Here is a 16599-nt window from a genome sequence, read left to right as displayed (position 1 = left end):
CACCTTGCTCTTCGCCTTCCGCGTTTTCCCGCTTTTTTCGCTCCTCCGCCGCTGATTGGCTGCTCCCAAGCCCCGCCCCATGCAGGAGCCCCGCCCCCTCGGGAAGCGCCAGGCGCGGGGGCGTGGCCTCCGCGGACGTTAGGCCGCCGGCCGTTGGCGGCGGTGCGCGCGAGCCCCGCCCCTTCCCGGGCCTCCCGAGAGTTCCGCCCCTTTCTCTTTGAGACGCGTGAACAAGGAGACATTCCCACTGCGCTTGCGCCGAAGTCCGAGCCGCGGGCCCGGCGGAGCAGACACTGCGCATGCGTATTAAGCTGGCGGTCGACGACGGGGCAGCCCGCAGTGACTCAGGTTCTGCGCCTGCGTCGTGCTGTCAATTGTAGCCGAATGCGCACGCGCAGGAGGTTCAATGACAATCAAGCTTTGGCTAAGGTGAGGGAGCGGGCGGGGGCTTGCATGGCCCGGGAGGGCGGGCTCTGCACCCCTAAGTGGCTTTTTTGGAGCATTCAGTACGTTTCTGAGATCCGCCTCGCCGCCCAATCCCGCAGAAACCATTCCAGGATCCATATGCCCATGACACACCCCAGGATCAAGATCTGGGACCCCCCCTTCACCCCCCTACTTGGAACTCTGATCCATTGGGCATTGTAGGGGGGACTTGCAAAAGGGGCTGCGAGGTGGGTGGATGGGCTTGACGCCCAGATCGGGCTATGCACGCCCCCCTGCAGACTGCAAACGTGCAGAGGCCGCTGATGATGCCCCCGAAGAGCGCTTGACCCCTGGCCATTTCCCTCGTCTAGGCTCTGGGGAAAGGAGCGGGCCATGCTGCTGCACGTGACTCGGGAGGTTTGGGGATCCAGGGTCCGAGCATGGCCCCTGTTGCCCAGCGCGCTCCTCGGGCCTCCCCGGGCCCTGTCGTCGTTGGCAACCAAGATCGGGGTGTACCGCAAGCTTTGGAGCCCCACGGAGCCCCGCGATTGGGCCCAGCAGTACCGCGAACGTTTCATTCCATTCTCCAAGGAGCAACTGCTCCACCTCCTGATACAGGTACCGCGCGCGCGGGTCCAGGGTCCAGGGACCAGGCGCCCCGGGACTACAACTCCCGGCAGGCATTGCGGCAGCAGGCCCCCTAAACGCTATTATGCTCGGTGCCCAGTTCCTCTTGGGAATTGTAGTTCCGAACGGCCTCCGTTAGAAAACCGTGGAGGATGGCGTAGTGTTGATGGAGCTCGCCCTTGCATGTGGCCGGCCCACCGGGGTTGGGTGATTCTGGGATCACATAAGTTCCCCCGAGAATGCAGCAGTGAGCCCTCAGCATAGCGGAATGTGACTCTCAAACCAAACGACAACATAAGAAAGAGACTAGAGGTGCCCAGAGCAACAGGGCATTAGGGAGGGAGTTTGCCTTTTTACTTTACATGCGACCCAGGTTCGATCCCCAGCACCCACTATGGTTCTCCGACCTCTCCAGGAGAGATGTCGGAGTGCAGAGTCAGGAGTAAGTCCTGAACATGGGCTCAGGGTTGGCCCCGAACAAAAATAAAACAAAGTAGTAGTCTGGGAAGCATGGGGCATGGGGTTTTCTGCATGGGGTTTTCTGGTGAAATCACTGAGTATATCAGAGCTATAAGTGTCAGCAATACTGTCAATACATTAATATAACTATATTTAACTCCAGTAAATTTTTTAAGCCAGTCAAATTGAGCAGTGGGGGGTGGTTTACATATCTACTTTTGTGACACTAACGTTAATAAGTTCTGATAAACCACTGTCATTGGACCAGTCTCCAGTAAATTTTTAAAAAAGAATATTCCTATTAAGCTGATTGATAAGAGGCTGGAGAGATAGTCAAGGGAGTTAAGGCCCTGGACTTAGGTTTGAACCCCTGCACTTCCAGGGTCCCCCAAGCTCCACCAAGAATGATCTCTGGATGCAAATTTAGGAGTAAGCCCTGCGCACTGCTAGGTGTGACCCAAAACCAAAAAGACTGAATAAAGAACCAGAAAGATAGTACAGCAGGGAGGGTGCTTGCTTTGCATGTGACTGACCTGGGCTCAATCCATTATACCACAAATGAATCCCTAAGCACTTCTAGGAGTGGTCCCTGAGCACTACCAGATATGATTCAAAAACCCAAATAATAATGATAATAAATAAACAAATACATAAAGCTGAGAGCCAGAGATAAATAGTACAGCAGGTAAGGTGCATGTCTTCCATGTGGCAGGTACTGCATACGATTTTCTTTTTCTTTTTTTTTTTTTGTTTTTTTTTGTTTTTTTGTTTTTTTTTTGTTTTTGTTTTTTTTTTGTTTGTTTTGTTTTGTTTTTGGGCCACACCCGGCAGTGCTCAGGGGTTACTCCTGGCTATCTGCTCAGAAATAGCTCCTGGCAGGCACGGGGGACCATATGGGACACCGGGATTCGAACCAACCACCTTTGGTCCTGGGTCAGCTGCTTGCAAGGCAAACACTGCTGTGCTATCTTCCAGGCCCCGCATACGATTTTCTGAGCACTGCTGGGAATGATCCCTGAACAGGAGCCAGGTGTCAGCCCTGAGCACTGCCAGGTGTGACTTCTCTACCTCAATAAAAAAATTTCAGGGATAGTCCTACAAGCCTATTGTATGTAAGACACTGAGTTTAAGTTTAATCTCTGGCTCTGTGATGCCCCTGACAACTGCTGGGTTAATTAATGCCTCACAGCACTAATTAATATACATATATGCTTAATTTTATGTCTTTTTTTTTGTCCCAAAGGAAATTAAAGAGAACAAAAATTAAAGCAAAAGAACTCTGTGCTCTGGACCATGTACTTTCATTTTTATTTAATTTATTGGAAGGGTAGGGGCCACACCCAGCGATGCTTAAGGGTTACTCTTGGCTCTGCACTCAGGAATCATTCCTGGTGGTGCTTAGGGGGTCCACATGAAATGTTGGGGATTGAACCCGGGTCATCAGTGTGCAAGGCAGACACCCTCCCTGCTACCGGGGCCCCAAGAGGATGTACTTCCTGTGGATTGGCCTTGGGTTCAATTCTTGCACGCACACACACACACACACACACACACACACACACACACACACACACACACACACTAAAATATAGCCGCTCAGGAGAATCACTTGTGGCAGGGCTCAGGGGATCCTCTGCAGTATCAGGGATCAAATCCGGGTCTGCCTTACACAAGGCCACACATCTTACCTGCTAGTCTAGTTCTTCAGATCCAGATCATGACTGTAAGGGCTGTTGGGGAAAGACTTTCTCCCCATGAGAGGAAGGAGTGGGGCCTAAATAGAAGGGCTGGGGTGCCAGAGTGATTGCACAGCGAGAAAGGTGATTTCCTTGCACACAGCTGACCGAGATTCAATCCCCGGCAGCCCATATGGTTCTCTGAGCCTGTCAGAAATAATTTCATTTTTTCCTTTCTATTTTGGGGCCACACCTGACAATGGTCAGGGGTTACTCCTGGCTCTGCTCAGAAATTGCTCCTGGCAGGCTCAGGGGATCATATGGGATGCCAGGGAGTGAACCTGGGTCAGTCCCATCTTCAAGGCAAATGCCCTACCGCTGTAGGGAGTAGTTTCTGATCACAGAGCCAGGAGTAACCCATGAGCACTGCCAGGTGTGATCCAAAAACAAAAAAAAAAAATTTTTTTTTTTTGTTAAGGCCACTGGGTATGGTCTTAAAACCAACCAACCAAACAAAACCAAAACAAAACCAGAAAGGTTGAGCAGGGCCATAGAGATAGTCCAGTGTGTAGAGCACTTGCCCTGCATACAGCTAATACAGGTTCAATCCTCAGCACTCCAGATGGTCCCCTGACTCTGCCAGGAGTAATCTGTGAGTGCAGAGCCAGGAGTAAGACTGTAGCCCAAAGGCTGGAGAGATAGCATAGCGGTAGGGCGTTTGCCTTGCAAGCAGCCAATCCAGGACGGACAGTGGTTCAAATCCCGACATCCCATATGGTCCCCCGTGCCTCCCAGGAGTGATTTCTGAGCGAAGAGCCAGGAGTAATACCTGAATGCCAATGGATATGACCCCCCCCCCAAGACTTTGGCCAAAACTCTGCCCCATTCCCACCCCCGCAAGTAAAACCCCTAAATTAAAGGGAGGCATTTCTTCCCACTTTCAGGATTTTCACTCCAGCCCCACACAGAAGGCAGCTTTGGAGGAATTCTCAGCCCGTGTGGACTTCTGTACTCTCTTTCACTACCACCATGTCCTGGCTGAACTGCAGGTAAGGACACCCACCCCCCTCATCTCCCCGTACAGTTCCCCATATGCCTGCTTACTCCTCTGTTCACTTCACAGACATTCTCGAATTCATTGTTACAAACATTGGGGACATTACCCTGCTAGGACTAATAAAACCAAGCCTGTAAGGCACTGATTTTCCAGTCAATAAATCACCACATAGAGAGCCTGACACCCCCCCGGGTGCTAAGTACTAGGAAGAATCACGAAGTTGAGTATAGAGTGAAATGGAGATGGCGAGGCCCTAAGTTATTTAGTCAGGGATGGCTTCCTTGAGGAGGTGGCGGGTGATTTCAGGCAGTGGTGAAGCAGGGAGTGAATCTGATATGTATGTATGTTTTTTTTGGAAACAGTGAAGGAAGAAACAGAGGGGAGAGCTAGATTGAAAGAGTTGGAATAAAGGGTCGAATAGCCTTGGCATCCCCTAGAGATGAGAGAGTGAAAGAAAAAAAAAAGGGGACCAAACGCAGAATGGTTTCATTCATCTATGAGCTTTATGAAAAATGAAAGACATTTTTAACAGTATCTCAGAGACAAAAGAGATGTGGACTGGTAGGTGCAGCTGATGACATGAAGCTCATCACATAGAGTGATGAGTGCAGTTGGAGAGATGACTACACTGAAAACTATCATAACAATGTGAATGAATGAGGGAAGTAGAAAGCCTGTCTAGAGTACAGGTATGGGGGTGTAGGGAGGAGGGAGATCTGGGAAATTGGTGGTGGGAATGTTGCACTGGTGAAGGGGGGTGTTCTTTACATGACTCTAATCATACAACTATAATCATATTTGTAATCACGATGTTTAAATAAAGATAATTATAAAAAAAGAGGGACCAAGAGGAGGGCAAGGAGAAAGTGGGGTGAATTGTGCCTGTGCCTGTCTGGTAGGCTTTGGCTTTGACTGAGTGAGGATGGAGTTGGCTGCTGTATGATTGGCTCCTGGTACAGGGGTGGTTGTTCTAGACTTTAGAGGTACTTCCAGTAACTCAGGGACCCCTGGGAGGATATTGGACTTGCTGGGTTAGAGACCCACACAGGGAAGATCTAGTTTGGGATTTTTTCAAGTGGGGCATTCCTAGTGGGGGTCCCAGGACCTTCTTGGCTTAGTGCTCAGGAGCAACCCCTGGAGGTACTCAGGGGACCCATTTGCAGTGCTAAGGTTTGAATGGGGTTCAGTGGGGTACAAGGGTTTTCCACCCCTGCACTATCTATCTAGCCCCAAAAGATGGAGAAGGTGAGGTTCAAGAGAAAGTCTAGATTGATCAGCCATCCTCAGAGACCCAAGATTAGGGGTTCCCAAACTCATGTGGCCTGTCACCCCCTTTTCAGAAAAGAACAAAATTACTCAAGGGGCTGGAGAGATGGGACAGTAGGCAGGAAACTTGATTTGTACATGGTCGATTGGGGTTCAGTCCTCAATACCCCATATGGTCCCCTGGGTACCAACAGGAATGATCCCTGAGGAGAGAGTCAGGAGTAAACCTTGTGTACCACTGGGTGTGTCACCCAAACCCAGGAAAAAAAAAAAATAAAATAAAAATGACTCAGTGCTTCTGGGTGTGTACATCCTTTTAGGGAACAGATAGAGAGTGCCACCCCCTTACACCATCTCACCCTGGGTGTTACCCGCTTTGGAAAGATTAAGATGGTCATGAGGAGGGCCCGGAGAGATAACACAGCGGTGTTTGCCTTGCAAGCAGCTGATCCAGGACCAAAGGTGGTTGGTTCGAATCCCAGTGTCCCATATGGTTCCCCGTGCCTGCCAGGAGCTATTTCTGAGCAGACAGCCAGGAGTAACCCCTGAGCAACGCCGGGTGTGGCCCAAAAACAAAACAAAAAAACAAAACAAAACAAAACAAAAAAGATGGTCATGAGGATTAGTAGAGATGGAAGACAAGTTCCCAGACTCGAGATCAGAGAAATGGGGGTGTTGGGAGGCCAGAGTCCAGTGTATGTGGGGGGGGGATGTTGTTAACTTCCCAAAGGGGAGCTTGTTTCAGAAGATTATTTATTTATTTCTTTTTGTTTTTTGCGCCACATCCAGAGGTACTCAAGGCTTACTGGCTCTGCACTCAGGAATCACTCCTGGTATTACTTGGGGGACCATATGGGATGCCAGGGATTGAACCCTAGTTTTCGGGCTTGCAAGGCCCTGCAGAACCAGCATGATGGTCGTCCACAGCTGCTCCTCTCTGATCTCAGCCCCTCTCCTGCTCTCTGTCTTAGGTCCTGTATGACCCCATCAATCCTGACAGGGACACCCTCCATGAACCTTCGCTCACTGACCCCCAGCGTCTGGCCAACGAGAAAGAGGTGCTTCGGGCTCTGGGGCCCCTGCTGGACCAGGCCAACTTCTCCCAGCTGTCCGAGGACACCTTGGCCTATGCACTGGTGGTCCACCACCCCCAGGATGAGGTCCAGGTACTCAGACTCCCAGAAACCCCCTAGGGCAGAGGTGAAGCCCTGGGAGGGAGAAAACGAGGCATAGACTTCTGGGAGTTGTAGTCCAGAACACAGGGATTGCTGGGAGTTGTAGTGCAGATCAGACAGAGGCTGCTGGGAGGAATAGTCCAAAACCTTGGGCCCTCATTCCCTTTGGGGAGTTCAAATAAGGCACCTCTCATTTTTGGCCACTTCCCTGCTGTGTGTTGTAAAAATAAAGCAAGATACAGCTCTCCTTCGGATCTTGCTGTCGACCGGAAGTTAGAATAATATAAATAGCGCCAAAAATTCTTCTTCAAAGCAGGATTTTAATAAAAGCACCAAAATTGGGACCAAGGATGTGGCTCAGCGGTAGAGTATTTGCCAGTATGAGGTTTTGGCTTCAGTCCCCACACCACATGGTCCCCCAGACAGGGCCAAGAACAGCTCTGCACCAGGGGCCTAATAAAAATAACTATGGGGGGCTGGGAGATAACAACAGAGAGGGTGCTTGCCTTGCATATAGCTGACCCGGGTTCAACCCCCAGCATCCCACATGGTCCCCTAAATTCCCCCCAGGAGTGATGCTTGAGCACAGATCTGGGAGTCAGCCCTGAGCACTGGCCCAATGTGTTCCAGAAACAAACAAAAAGGGCATCAGGAAGTGATTGGGCTGTAAAGGGACAGGAGCCAGCAGACTTGGGGGATGATGATGATTCTGGGAAATGTAGGGGTAGGGATCACCTCAGGAGCCTCCCATCCAGTAGCCTGCCTCCCCCACTTCCCTCCACAGGTGACAGTGAACTTGGACCAGTACATCTATATACACTTCTGGGCCCTGGGCCAGCGAGTCGGGCAGCTGCCCGCAATGCCCAGTGCAAGTTCCAGACGTGGCTTCTTCTTCAGGCCAAGCCCTGCAGAGAGGTGAGGGGGCTCCCTGTTCCCTCAACAGCAGCAAGAGGGAGCCAGGTTAGAGTCGAGAGGGACCTGCCAGGTCAGTGTTGGGGTTGGGGTGGCTGGGACCTGGGGGACTTGCAGAAAAGGGGAATGCTCGAGTCGTTCAAATGTTGCCCCTTCTCTTCCCCAGGAGAGTAAGAGATGCCATCTGAGTCTGGAAGGTTTTCTTAAATATTTGTTTGGATTGGGGGGCCCCACCCGGCAATGCTCAGAGGTTACTCCTGGCTCTGTACTCAGGAATTACTCCTGACAGTGCTCTGAGACCCTATAGGATTCCAGAGTAAACCAGGTCAGCTGTGTTCAAGGCAAACACCCTACCTACTGTGCTATCTTTCTGGCCCCTTTGGAATATTGTTAATAGTTTCAGGCACTGGCTGGGCACTTGGGAATCCTGACCCTGCTGCTCTTCGGATCCCCCCTGTGAGAAAGGACCAGGATAACATCAGGGGCTTAGAAAGGGCTCCAGGAGAGTGTGGCGCTTAGCCCATGTGCAAGTCACAGTACAGGTCCTTGGGAATGTGTGAGAGGAGGGAGACACTTCTCCCCAATTTTCAGATGAGGAACACTGAGGCTCAGACATGCAAAGTGCCTGGCCAGGATTCTGTGAGCAGACTCGCTGCTTTACAGAGGAGGGTTGGCGGGGCCTGCTCTTCCTACGTCAGCCAGAGAGAGAGAGTACAGTGTGAAAAAAATTCGCCTTATATGCCACCCGCCTGGGTTTGACCCCCTGTACTTGAGCACTCTCTAGAGTGACCCCCAAAACACAGAAGTAAGCCCTGAGCACTGTTGGGTGATATCTTCCTTAAAAAAAAAAATCTCTTGGAGTGACCAGAGCCATATCACATCAGAGAAGGTGATTGCCTTGTATGCAGCTGACCTGGGTTCAATCCCCGGCCGGCATCCTATAGGGTCTCCTGAGCACTACCAGAAGTGATTCCTGAGTTCAAAGTCAGGAGTAAGCCTTGAACACTGCCCTTTGTAGCTCCAAAACAAAAATAAACCAAAAAAGTTTGGGGCTGGAGAGATAGCATGGAGGTAAGGCGTTTGCCTTTCATGCAGAAGGTCATTGGTTCGAATCCGGCATCCCATATGGTCCCCTGAGCCTGCCAGGAGCGATTTCTGAGCGTGGAGCTAGGAGTAACCCCTGATCACTGCCGGGTGTGACCCAAAACCAAAACCAAAACCAAAATCAAAACCAAAACCAAAACCAAAACCCAAAAAAGTTAGTACAGGGCTGGAGTGATAGCACAGCAGTAGAGTGTTTGTCTTGCATGCAGTGGCCCGGATTTGATCCCCGGCATCTGTTCCCCATGCCTGCAAGGAGTGATTCCTGAATGTACAGCCAGAGCCAGGAGTAACTTCCCTGAGCTCCACTGGGTGTGGCCACCCCCCCCCCCCCCGAAAAAAGCTAGTACAGGGAGTAAGGCATTTGGGGTACAGCTGTTGACCTTACAAAGGGTCCCCAGAGCACCACCAGGGGCCGCTCCTGAGCAAGTAGCCAAAGCATAGCCTCGGAGCACCTTTGGACTTGGGCCCAATTCCTCCGTCCTGTCACTGCCTCTCCAGTGGTGAAGCCTTGGGAATGTGGTTCTGCTTCTGCTCTCCCTGCAGTGCTCACCGGCCCCTTCTGTCTTCTATTTTTCTCCTCCATGCTTCAGAGCACTCTGTGTTTGTTTGTTTTTGGTTTGGGGGCCACAGGCGGTGGTGTTCAGGGGTTACAACGTCTGGCTCTGTGCTCAGAAATCACTCCAAGCTGGCTCAGGGGACCATAGGGGATGTTGGAAATCAAACCTGGGTCCTTCCTGGGTTAGCAGCGTGCAAGGCCAGCGTCCTACCACTATGCTAACATTCTGGCCCTTTCAGAGCACTCTCAAGCAGAATTTGCACTAGCAATGCATTCAAAAGTTTTTCCTTTTTTTTGGGGGGGGGCCACACCTGAAGATGCTCAGGGGTTACTCCTGGCTCTGTGCTCAGGAATCCCTTCTGGCAGATTCAGAGGACACTACAGGATGCTGGGGATCAAACCTGGGTTGGCTGTGTGCAAGGCAAACTCCCTGCCGCTGTGCTATATAGTTCAGATCCTGGACGGCTTTATTTAAATAGATGCTCTATTGGGGGGCTCTGAGCTTCGCACCCCCAGGGCCTCCCACTGTCAGAGACTCTAGGATCCCCACGTCTAGGAGAGGGTCCAGTGGGGCCTGGCAAGGCCGGGGCACCCTCAGGGTGGCCCTGACCCCCTCGCCTCCCCTCTCTGCCCCCCAGGCGGTACTTCAAGCGGGTGGTGCTGGCAGCTCGCACCCGGCAGGGCCGCCTGGTGCTCAAGAGCTTCAAGGACACCCCACTCGAGGGCCTGGAGCTGCTGCTGCCCGCGCTCAAGGTGCGCACGTCGGGGCTGCAGCGAGCCCTGCTCAACCTCATGCTGCTGGGCTCTGGGGCTGCCCTCTTCGTCAACGTGGCCATGGTGGCCCTCTCGGACCTCAAGGTGGCCACGTCGCTGCTGCTGCTGCTCTTTGCCGCCGTCATGGGCCTGCGTGCCTCCAAGGTGCGGCACCCCTGGGGGTCACGGGCCTTGTCCTGCGCCTTGCCTACCCTTTCCCTCTCTCTCTTTCCTCCCCTCCCCTCCCCTCCCCTCCCCTCCTCTTCTCTCTTCTCCTTTCTCTATTTATTTATTTATTTATTTATTTATTTATTTATTTATTTATTTATGCTTTTCGATCACACCCAGCAGCGCTCAGGGGTTACTTCTGGCTCTGCACTCAGAAGTCGCTCCTAGCAGCCTCGGGGAACCATATGGGATGCTGGGAATCGAACCAGGGTCCATCTGGAGTTGGCTGCATGCAAGGCAGACACCTTGCCGCTGTGCTATTGTTCCAGCCCCTATTTTTATTTATTTATTTTTACATTTTTTTTCGGGCCACACCCGTTTGATGCTCAGGGGTTACTCCTGGCCAAGTGCTCAGAAATTGCCCCTAGCTTGGGGGGACCATATGGGACACCGGGGGATCGAACCGCAGTCCTTCCTTGGCTAGCACTTGCAAGGCAGACACCTTACCTCTAGTACCACCTCTCCGGCCCCAATTTATTTATTTTTAAAAAACTTTATTGATTTTGATTGATTGTTGGGCCAAACCCAGCGGTGCTCAGGGGTCACTCCTGGCTCTACACTCAGAAATCGCCCCTGGCAGGCTTGAGGACCATACAGATGCCAGGAATTGAACTGGGTCCCTCCTGGGTTGGCCTCATGCAAGGCAAACACCCTACTGCTGTGCTATCTCTCCAGCCCTCTTTTCCACTTTTACTCTCCCCTTCCCACCTCCCCATCTCTCCTCTCCTCTCCTTCCCCTCTCTTCCCTCCCTTCCCACCTACCTTCTTGGATTTGGGTTTGGGGGCTACACCAGTCAGAGCTCAGGACTTTCTCCTGGCTCTGCACTCAGAGATCACTCCTGGCGGTTCTCAGGGGTACCCCATGGGATGCCAGGGATCCAACCCGGTCAGCTGCATGCAAGGCAAGTGCCCTCCCCACTGTGCCATCTTGGGGTCCTAGCTGTGTTGTGATCTTGAGAGAGCTGCTCCCCCCTCTGGACCTCAGCTTATGCCTCAGGAGTACAGGAGTGACGTCTTGTTATTGACAGGATGAGGGAGCTTGAGCTGGACACAGGAGGGACATGTTTTAAGACCCAGCTGCTTTCTTTTGAGGGAGCTTGGAAGTTTTGGGGTCCCTTCGGTGCTCAGACAATGCCGGAGGTGAAATCCTATATGGACAGTGGTGGGGATCAAACCAGGGTTGGCCACATGCAAGGCAAGTAATCTGTGCTATCTCTAGGCCCCAGGACCTTGCTTCTCTTTACAGGGGTATTTTCAGTGGGATCCCACCTGCAGTCTTGCCCACTGGGCAGAAATGAAGAGTCTGGTTTACTCAGGCCTTGTGGTGTCAGGAATGACCTCGATCTCCCAGTGGTGTTTTGGAGGTACCAAAACTGTATTCAGGGAAACTTGAGGGACCTTATGTGGTGCTAGGGATTGAACCTGGGTTGACTGCATGCATGGCAAGCACCCTTCCTGCTGGGCTAGCTCTAATCCTCAAACCTCTGTTCTTAAACTGGGGGGGTGGGGGTGCAATCCCACATGGTATTGAGTGTCTCAATATGGGTGTTGCAGAAAATCTGGCACCAGCAAAAACTTTTTTTTTCTTTTCTTTTTTTTTTTGTTTTTGGGCCACACGCGGCAGTGCTCAGGGGTTACTCCTGGCTTTCTGCTCAGAAATAGCTCCTGGCAGGCACGGGGGACCATATGGGACACCGGGATTCGAACCAACCACCTTTGGTCCTGGATCAGTTGCTTGCAAGGCTATCTCTCCGGGCCCAGCAAAAACTTTTCTAATGCACAATGACAAAATTGATTCAGAAATCAGCCACGTGGGGCCAGAGTGATGATGCAGTGTTAGGCGTCTGCAAGTGGCTGATCTAGAAAGAACTTGAATTAGATCTCCAGCATTCCATCTGGCCCCCCAGGCCAGGAGTGATTTCTGAGCCCAAAGCCAGGAGTAACCCCCAAGAGTCACTGGGGTTGCATTTCTTGGGCTGCAATATGGGTGCAACATGGGTGTTTGCCTTGCACATGGCTGACCCAGGTTCGACCTCTGGCATCCCACATGGTCCCCCATGCCTCACCAGGAATGATTCCTGAGCACAGAGCCAGGAGTAACCCCTGAGCACTGCTAGGTACATCTTCAAAGTGCAGTTCTGGGAGTGCCAGTGGGACTCTTGTCCTCATCATTGTGACTGACTGGGTCCTCATGCTCTCTGCTCTGCTCATCACCAGGGGTGCTGCTGATACTTGAGTTCCACCCAAATGGCTCAGTTGCAAACTCTGGACTGGACCCCAGGAAACTGTTTTTACCCAGAAGCACGCTGGAGTCTGTCCTCGTGTGTGTGTGTGTGTGTGTGTGTGTGTGTGTGTGTGTGTGAGAGAGAGAGAGAGAGAGAGAGAGAGAGAGAGAGAGAAAGAGAGTGAGAGAGAGTGCATGTAGGAATGTGTACAAATATGTTTGCCTGTGAGTGCATGTCTGTGTGAGTGTGTATGTGTAAACGTTTATGATTGTGTGTATCTTTGTGTGTTATTATGAGTATGTGTTTATGCATACGTGAGTGTGGTGGTCCACCTTGCACGGTTGCGAAGGCTGTTCACCATTCAAGGTTGTGTTGCCACTGGCCGATGTGTTCTTTCCTTTTTTTTTTTTTTTATTTTTGGGTCATATCCAACAGTGCTCAGGGGTTACTTCTGGCTCTGCACCCTGGCAGGCTCGGGGGACCATATGGGATGCCAGGAATCGAACTCGGGTCTGTCCTTGGTCGACCACGTGCAAGGCAAATGCCCTACCACTGTGCCATCACTCCAGCCTTCAATGCCCCTTTAAAGAAAGCTTTTCTGTTTTTGGTTTTTGGGCCTCACCCAGCAGTGCTCAGGGGTTACTCCTGGCTCCATGCTCAGAAATTGCTCCTGGCAAGCATGGGGGACCATATGGGACACCAGGATTCGAACCGATGGCCTTCTGCATGAAAGGCAAACACCTTACCTCCATGCTATCTCTCCGGCCCCAAAGAAAGCTTTGTGTGTGTGTGTGTGTGTGTGTGTGTGTGTGTGTGTGTGTGTGGTCACACCCAGTGATGCTCAGGGGTTATTCCTGGCTCTGCACTCAGAAATCAAAAAAAGAAAAGAAAAGAAAAAAGAAATCACTCCTAGCAGCCTCAGGGGACCATATAGGATGCTGGGAATCGAACCACCATCTGTCCTTGGTTGGCCTCATACAAGGCTCTACCACTGTGCTCTGTCTCTGGCTCCTGGCCTATGTGTTCTGGCTGAGCCCTTCTGCCCTTTCCCAGTTGGTCAAGACTTTCCAGGGCTGATGTGAGCTGTCTGCGGTCCTATTCCTCCCTCGCTGCCTCATTAATTTTCAAACTTCTTTCCTCCTCCCAGCGGACTGTGGAGGCCGGGTAATAAATCCTGCAGGAAACAGCCAGGCCTGGGGCCTAGCAGGGCTGCGGGTGAGGCGGATTCCTGCTCAGAATTTCACCGGGTGGGAGGAAAGATGGGAACTGAGTGTGGAGGAGGGACAAACAAGGAGGATTTGGGGGAGCCTCTCAGGCTTGGTGTCTGGGGGAGGGTGGAGATTGAGGCCCCAGAGAGTCTGAGCACCGTGGATGAGCGCCAGGAGCCCGAGGCCTAGCAAGATGAAAGGAACAGAGGCTGGTGGAGAGGGGAGGGGTGTCTGGCTGGGGGACACCCGAGGCCCATCTCAGGGGGACCCTGTCCCTCCTCTCATTGGCCGGTTCGCCATTGAATTTTGTACCCTGTGGGCCAAGCTCCCATCCTGAGATGAGGGGGCTCCCCTCCTTCCCCTGGCTGCCCCCTCCCTGCTACTTCCGGCAAGTTCCTCACTCCAACATCTGTCAGGCTTCTCTCCAAGTTGTCTGAATCCCTGTCCAGTCCATGTCCTGCTCCTTCCAAGCACCCAGCCCCCCCATCTTCACTGTGTTTACCCTGTGCTACCCTCCTATCTTCTACGCACACCCCGACCCCCCGGATGGACACCCTGCTCAGACCCAGGGGGCCCGTTTCAGTGCAGGATCCTGGGCTGAAGGTGAAGAAATTGTTCATAACTACAAAGGTTTATATGCATCTTACTGGCTCAGACACTCCTACATACCTTCCAGGTATTTTAACAGCTTCCAGGCCTACCTGTCCCCACATTGGGATCCCAGACAGTCCCCCCCCTCCCCAGGGACTCAGCACTCAGACAAGCACTTAGGGTTGTGGGTGGGTGGGGCAAAACTGGGGCAAGCTAGAGAGCAGGACTCAACACTAGCAGCTTTGTGCGCATTTTTGGGGGGAACAACTAGGTGGAGAATCTTGGGGTGAGTCCCAGGAAGCCTCTCAATTTCCTTCCTTAGCTCAGGACACCAAAATGGGGAAGGGGGAAATGGCAGGGAAAAGGTTCAGTGTGAGGAAGGGGACAGCATAGAAACTGCTGGGCCCAGACTTTCCCTTTTCCCCCTAAAGCAAGGTAACATTTTATTTGGGGGGAGGTGACCCACACCCCAACAGTGCAGTCAGGGCTTATTCCTGGCTCTGCACCCGAGGACCACTCTTGTCTGGCAGGGTTTGGGGAACCCTATGGGTGAGCCTGATGGTAGGTGGGCGCGGGAGCGGCGGAGTGACGGGGTGTCCGTCCCTCCGTCCGGCCCGCAGGTGTTCGGGCAGCGGCGCAACGCGCAGGCGCTGGAGCTGGCGCACATGCTCTACTACCGCAGCACGTCCAACAACGCCGAGCTGCTCTGCGCCCTGGCCCGCCGCGCGCAGGACGAGCACGCCAAGGAGGCGCTGCTGGCGCACAGCTTCCTGGAGCGGCGGCCCCCGGGCCTGAGCCCGCGGCCCGAAGGTAGGTCCCGCCCAGGACACGCCCACCCGGGCCACGCCCACGACCCCGCCCAGACAGCCAGTCACAAGCCACGTCCACCCAGGGCACGTCCACAACCCCACGCAGACCGCCAATCACGAGCCCGCCAGTAGCCCCGCCCACAAAGGCCCCGCCCACAAGCCACACCCACCAAGAACCCCTTGTAGTCTCCCCTGCCAGAAGACATGCGCACAGCGCCACCCATGATGACCACGCCCACAAACTGCTGGCCCAGGCCACGCCCACCAAAGAACACTTGCTTGCAGCCCCACCCTAACCCATCCAGACCACGCCCACAAAGTTTCTATGGCCACGCCCATAGTGATCACCCAGACCTGCCCTCCAAAGAATACACTCGTGACTCCTCCCACAGTACAAGACCACGCCCACAATGCACCATGATGACCGTGCCCACAAACTTTGCCCAGACACGCCCACCTAAAATAGGCTGCTGACCCAGCCCGCGGCCCACTCAGACCACGCCCACAACATAATATCTATGGACACGCCCACAAACTGGGCGCCCAGACCACGCCCACCAAACCCCGCTTGTGGCCCCGCCCACAGCCCACCCAGACCACGCCCGTGAAATGATTTCCATGACCACGCCCACAAACCGGCCACCCAGGCTATGCCTACCAAAGAACACTCTCGTGACCCCGCCCACAACCCAGCACGCCACGCCCGCACATTTGCATGACCACGCCCCTGCCTGGACCAGCCCTTCTCAGTTCTCAACCTTTCCCACTGGTGAACTCATTGATGAGTTTGACTCTCAGCAGAGAAGGATTATGGACCTCTCGTACCTGTCCTCCCTTCTTGATGGATGGGGGTCCTTCCTGGGGTGACCTCTCTGTGCCGCTGAGGGGTCTCGGATCAACTCGTGTTGTAGTATGCCCCCTTCCCCCCACACCCTGAGAGCCCCTCTTCTCCTACAAGAGCCCACTACCCTACCACCCTGAAAAAATAGAGATCCTTATCTTCTTCCTCTTGAGTCCCCCATGCTCCCCATCCCTTAAAGGTGGACCCCTGGTTTGTGTCACTATCCGGGCCCCTCGTCTTCCTCTCTTGCCACTTACAGCCTGACCGCTCATACCTGCCTCTCTCCCTCCCCAACCCCCCCCCCCACACCCTGCAGAGACCTCCCGGTGGCTCCAGTCCGAAGTGGAGAACTGGCTTCTGACCCAGTCGGGCTTTGAGGTGACCTTCAATGGAGCTCGGGCCCTGGCCCACCTGCAAGCCTTGGCCTCCACCGGTGGAGTGCCCCCGCCCCCGGGTTGCCCCACACTAGATCCACTAGCCACGACCATCCCCAGGGGTTCAGCAGCCAGTGGCAGCGACCACCCTGGCCAGAAATCTCTAGCCCCTGACCCACCCGACCACCTGGTAGGGCACTAAGGCCCAACCAAGCCTTCTTCACTCCCCAGACAAGCTGTCAATTACTGCTGCGATGCTTTGCCTGCCTCATATTTTATTTTTATTTTATATTGTTATTATTATTATTATTT

The 16599-nt window shown here is 53.2% G+C and overlaps 1 protein-coding gene across 1 annotated transcript; it reads left to right on the top strand.

Moving 5' to 3' along the window:
- Positions 1–299: 299 nt before the first annotated feature.
- TMEM143 (transmembrane protein 143) lies at positions 300–16599 on the top strand. Its single transcript, XM_049787551.1, has 8 exons — positions 300–376; positions 798–1044; positions 4133–4237; positions 6483–6677; positions 7471–7601; positions 9897–10176; positions 14884–15073; positions 16230–16599. Exons 1-8 carry the CDS (start codon positions 300–302, stop codon positions 16487–16489), a joined length of 1485 nt encoding a protein of 494 aa, XP_049643508.1. The 3' UTR covers positions 16490–16599.

The sequence above is a fragment of the Suncus etruscus genome, chromosome 14, assembly GCF_024139225.1.
Source record: "Suncus etruscus isolate mSunEtr1 chromosome 14, mSunEtr1.pri.cur, whole genome shotgun sequence".
NCBI classification, from domain to species: Eukaryota; Metazoa; Chordata; class Mammalia; order Eulipotyphla; family Soricidae; genus Suncus; species Suncus etruscus.
This window is presented reverse-complemented; position numbering and strand designations above follow the sequence as displayed.

What these genes read in the sequence shown, in the direction of transcription:
- TMEM143 (XM_049787551.1), top strand. Translation starts at nt 300, where the DNA reads ATGCGTATTAAGCTGGCGGTCGACGACGGGGCAGCCCGCAGTGACTCA. An exon ending in TGGGCCTGCGTGCCTCCAAG is followed by an intron (nt 10,177 to 14,883) that starts GTGCGGCACCCC and finishes TCCGGCCCGCAG; the next exon opens with GTGTTCGGGCAGCGGCGCAA. An exon ending in CCTGAGCCCGCGGCCCGAAG is followed by an intron (nt 15,074 to 16,229) that starts GTAGGTCCCGCC and finishes CACACCCTGCAG; the next exon opens with AGACCTCCCGGTGGCTCCAG.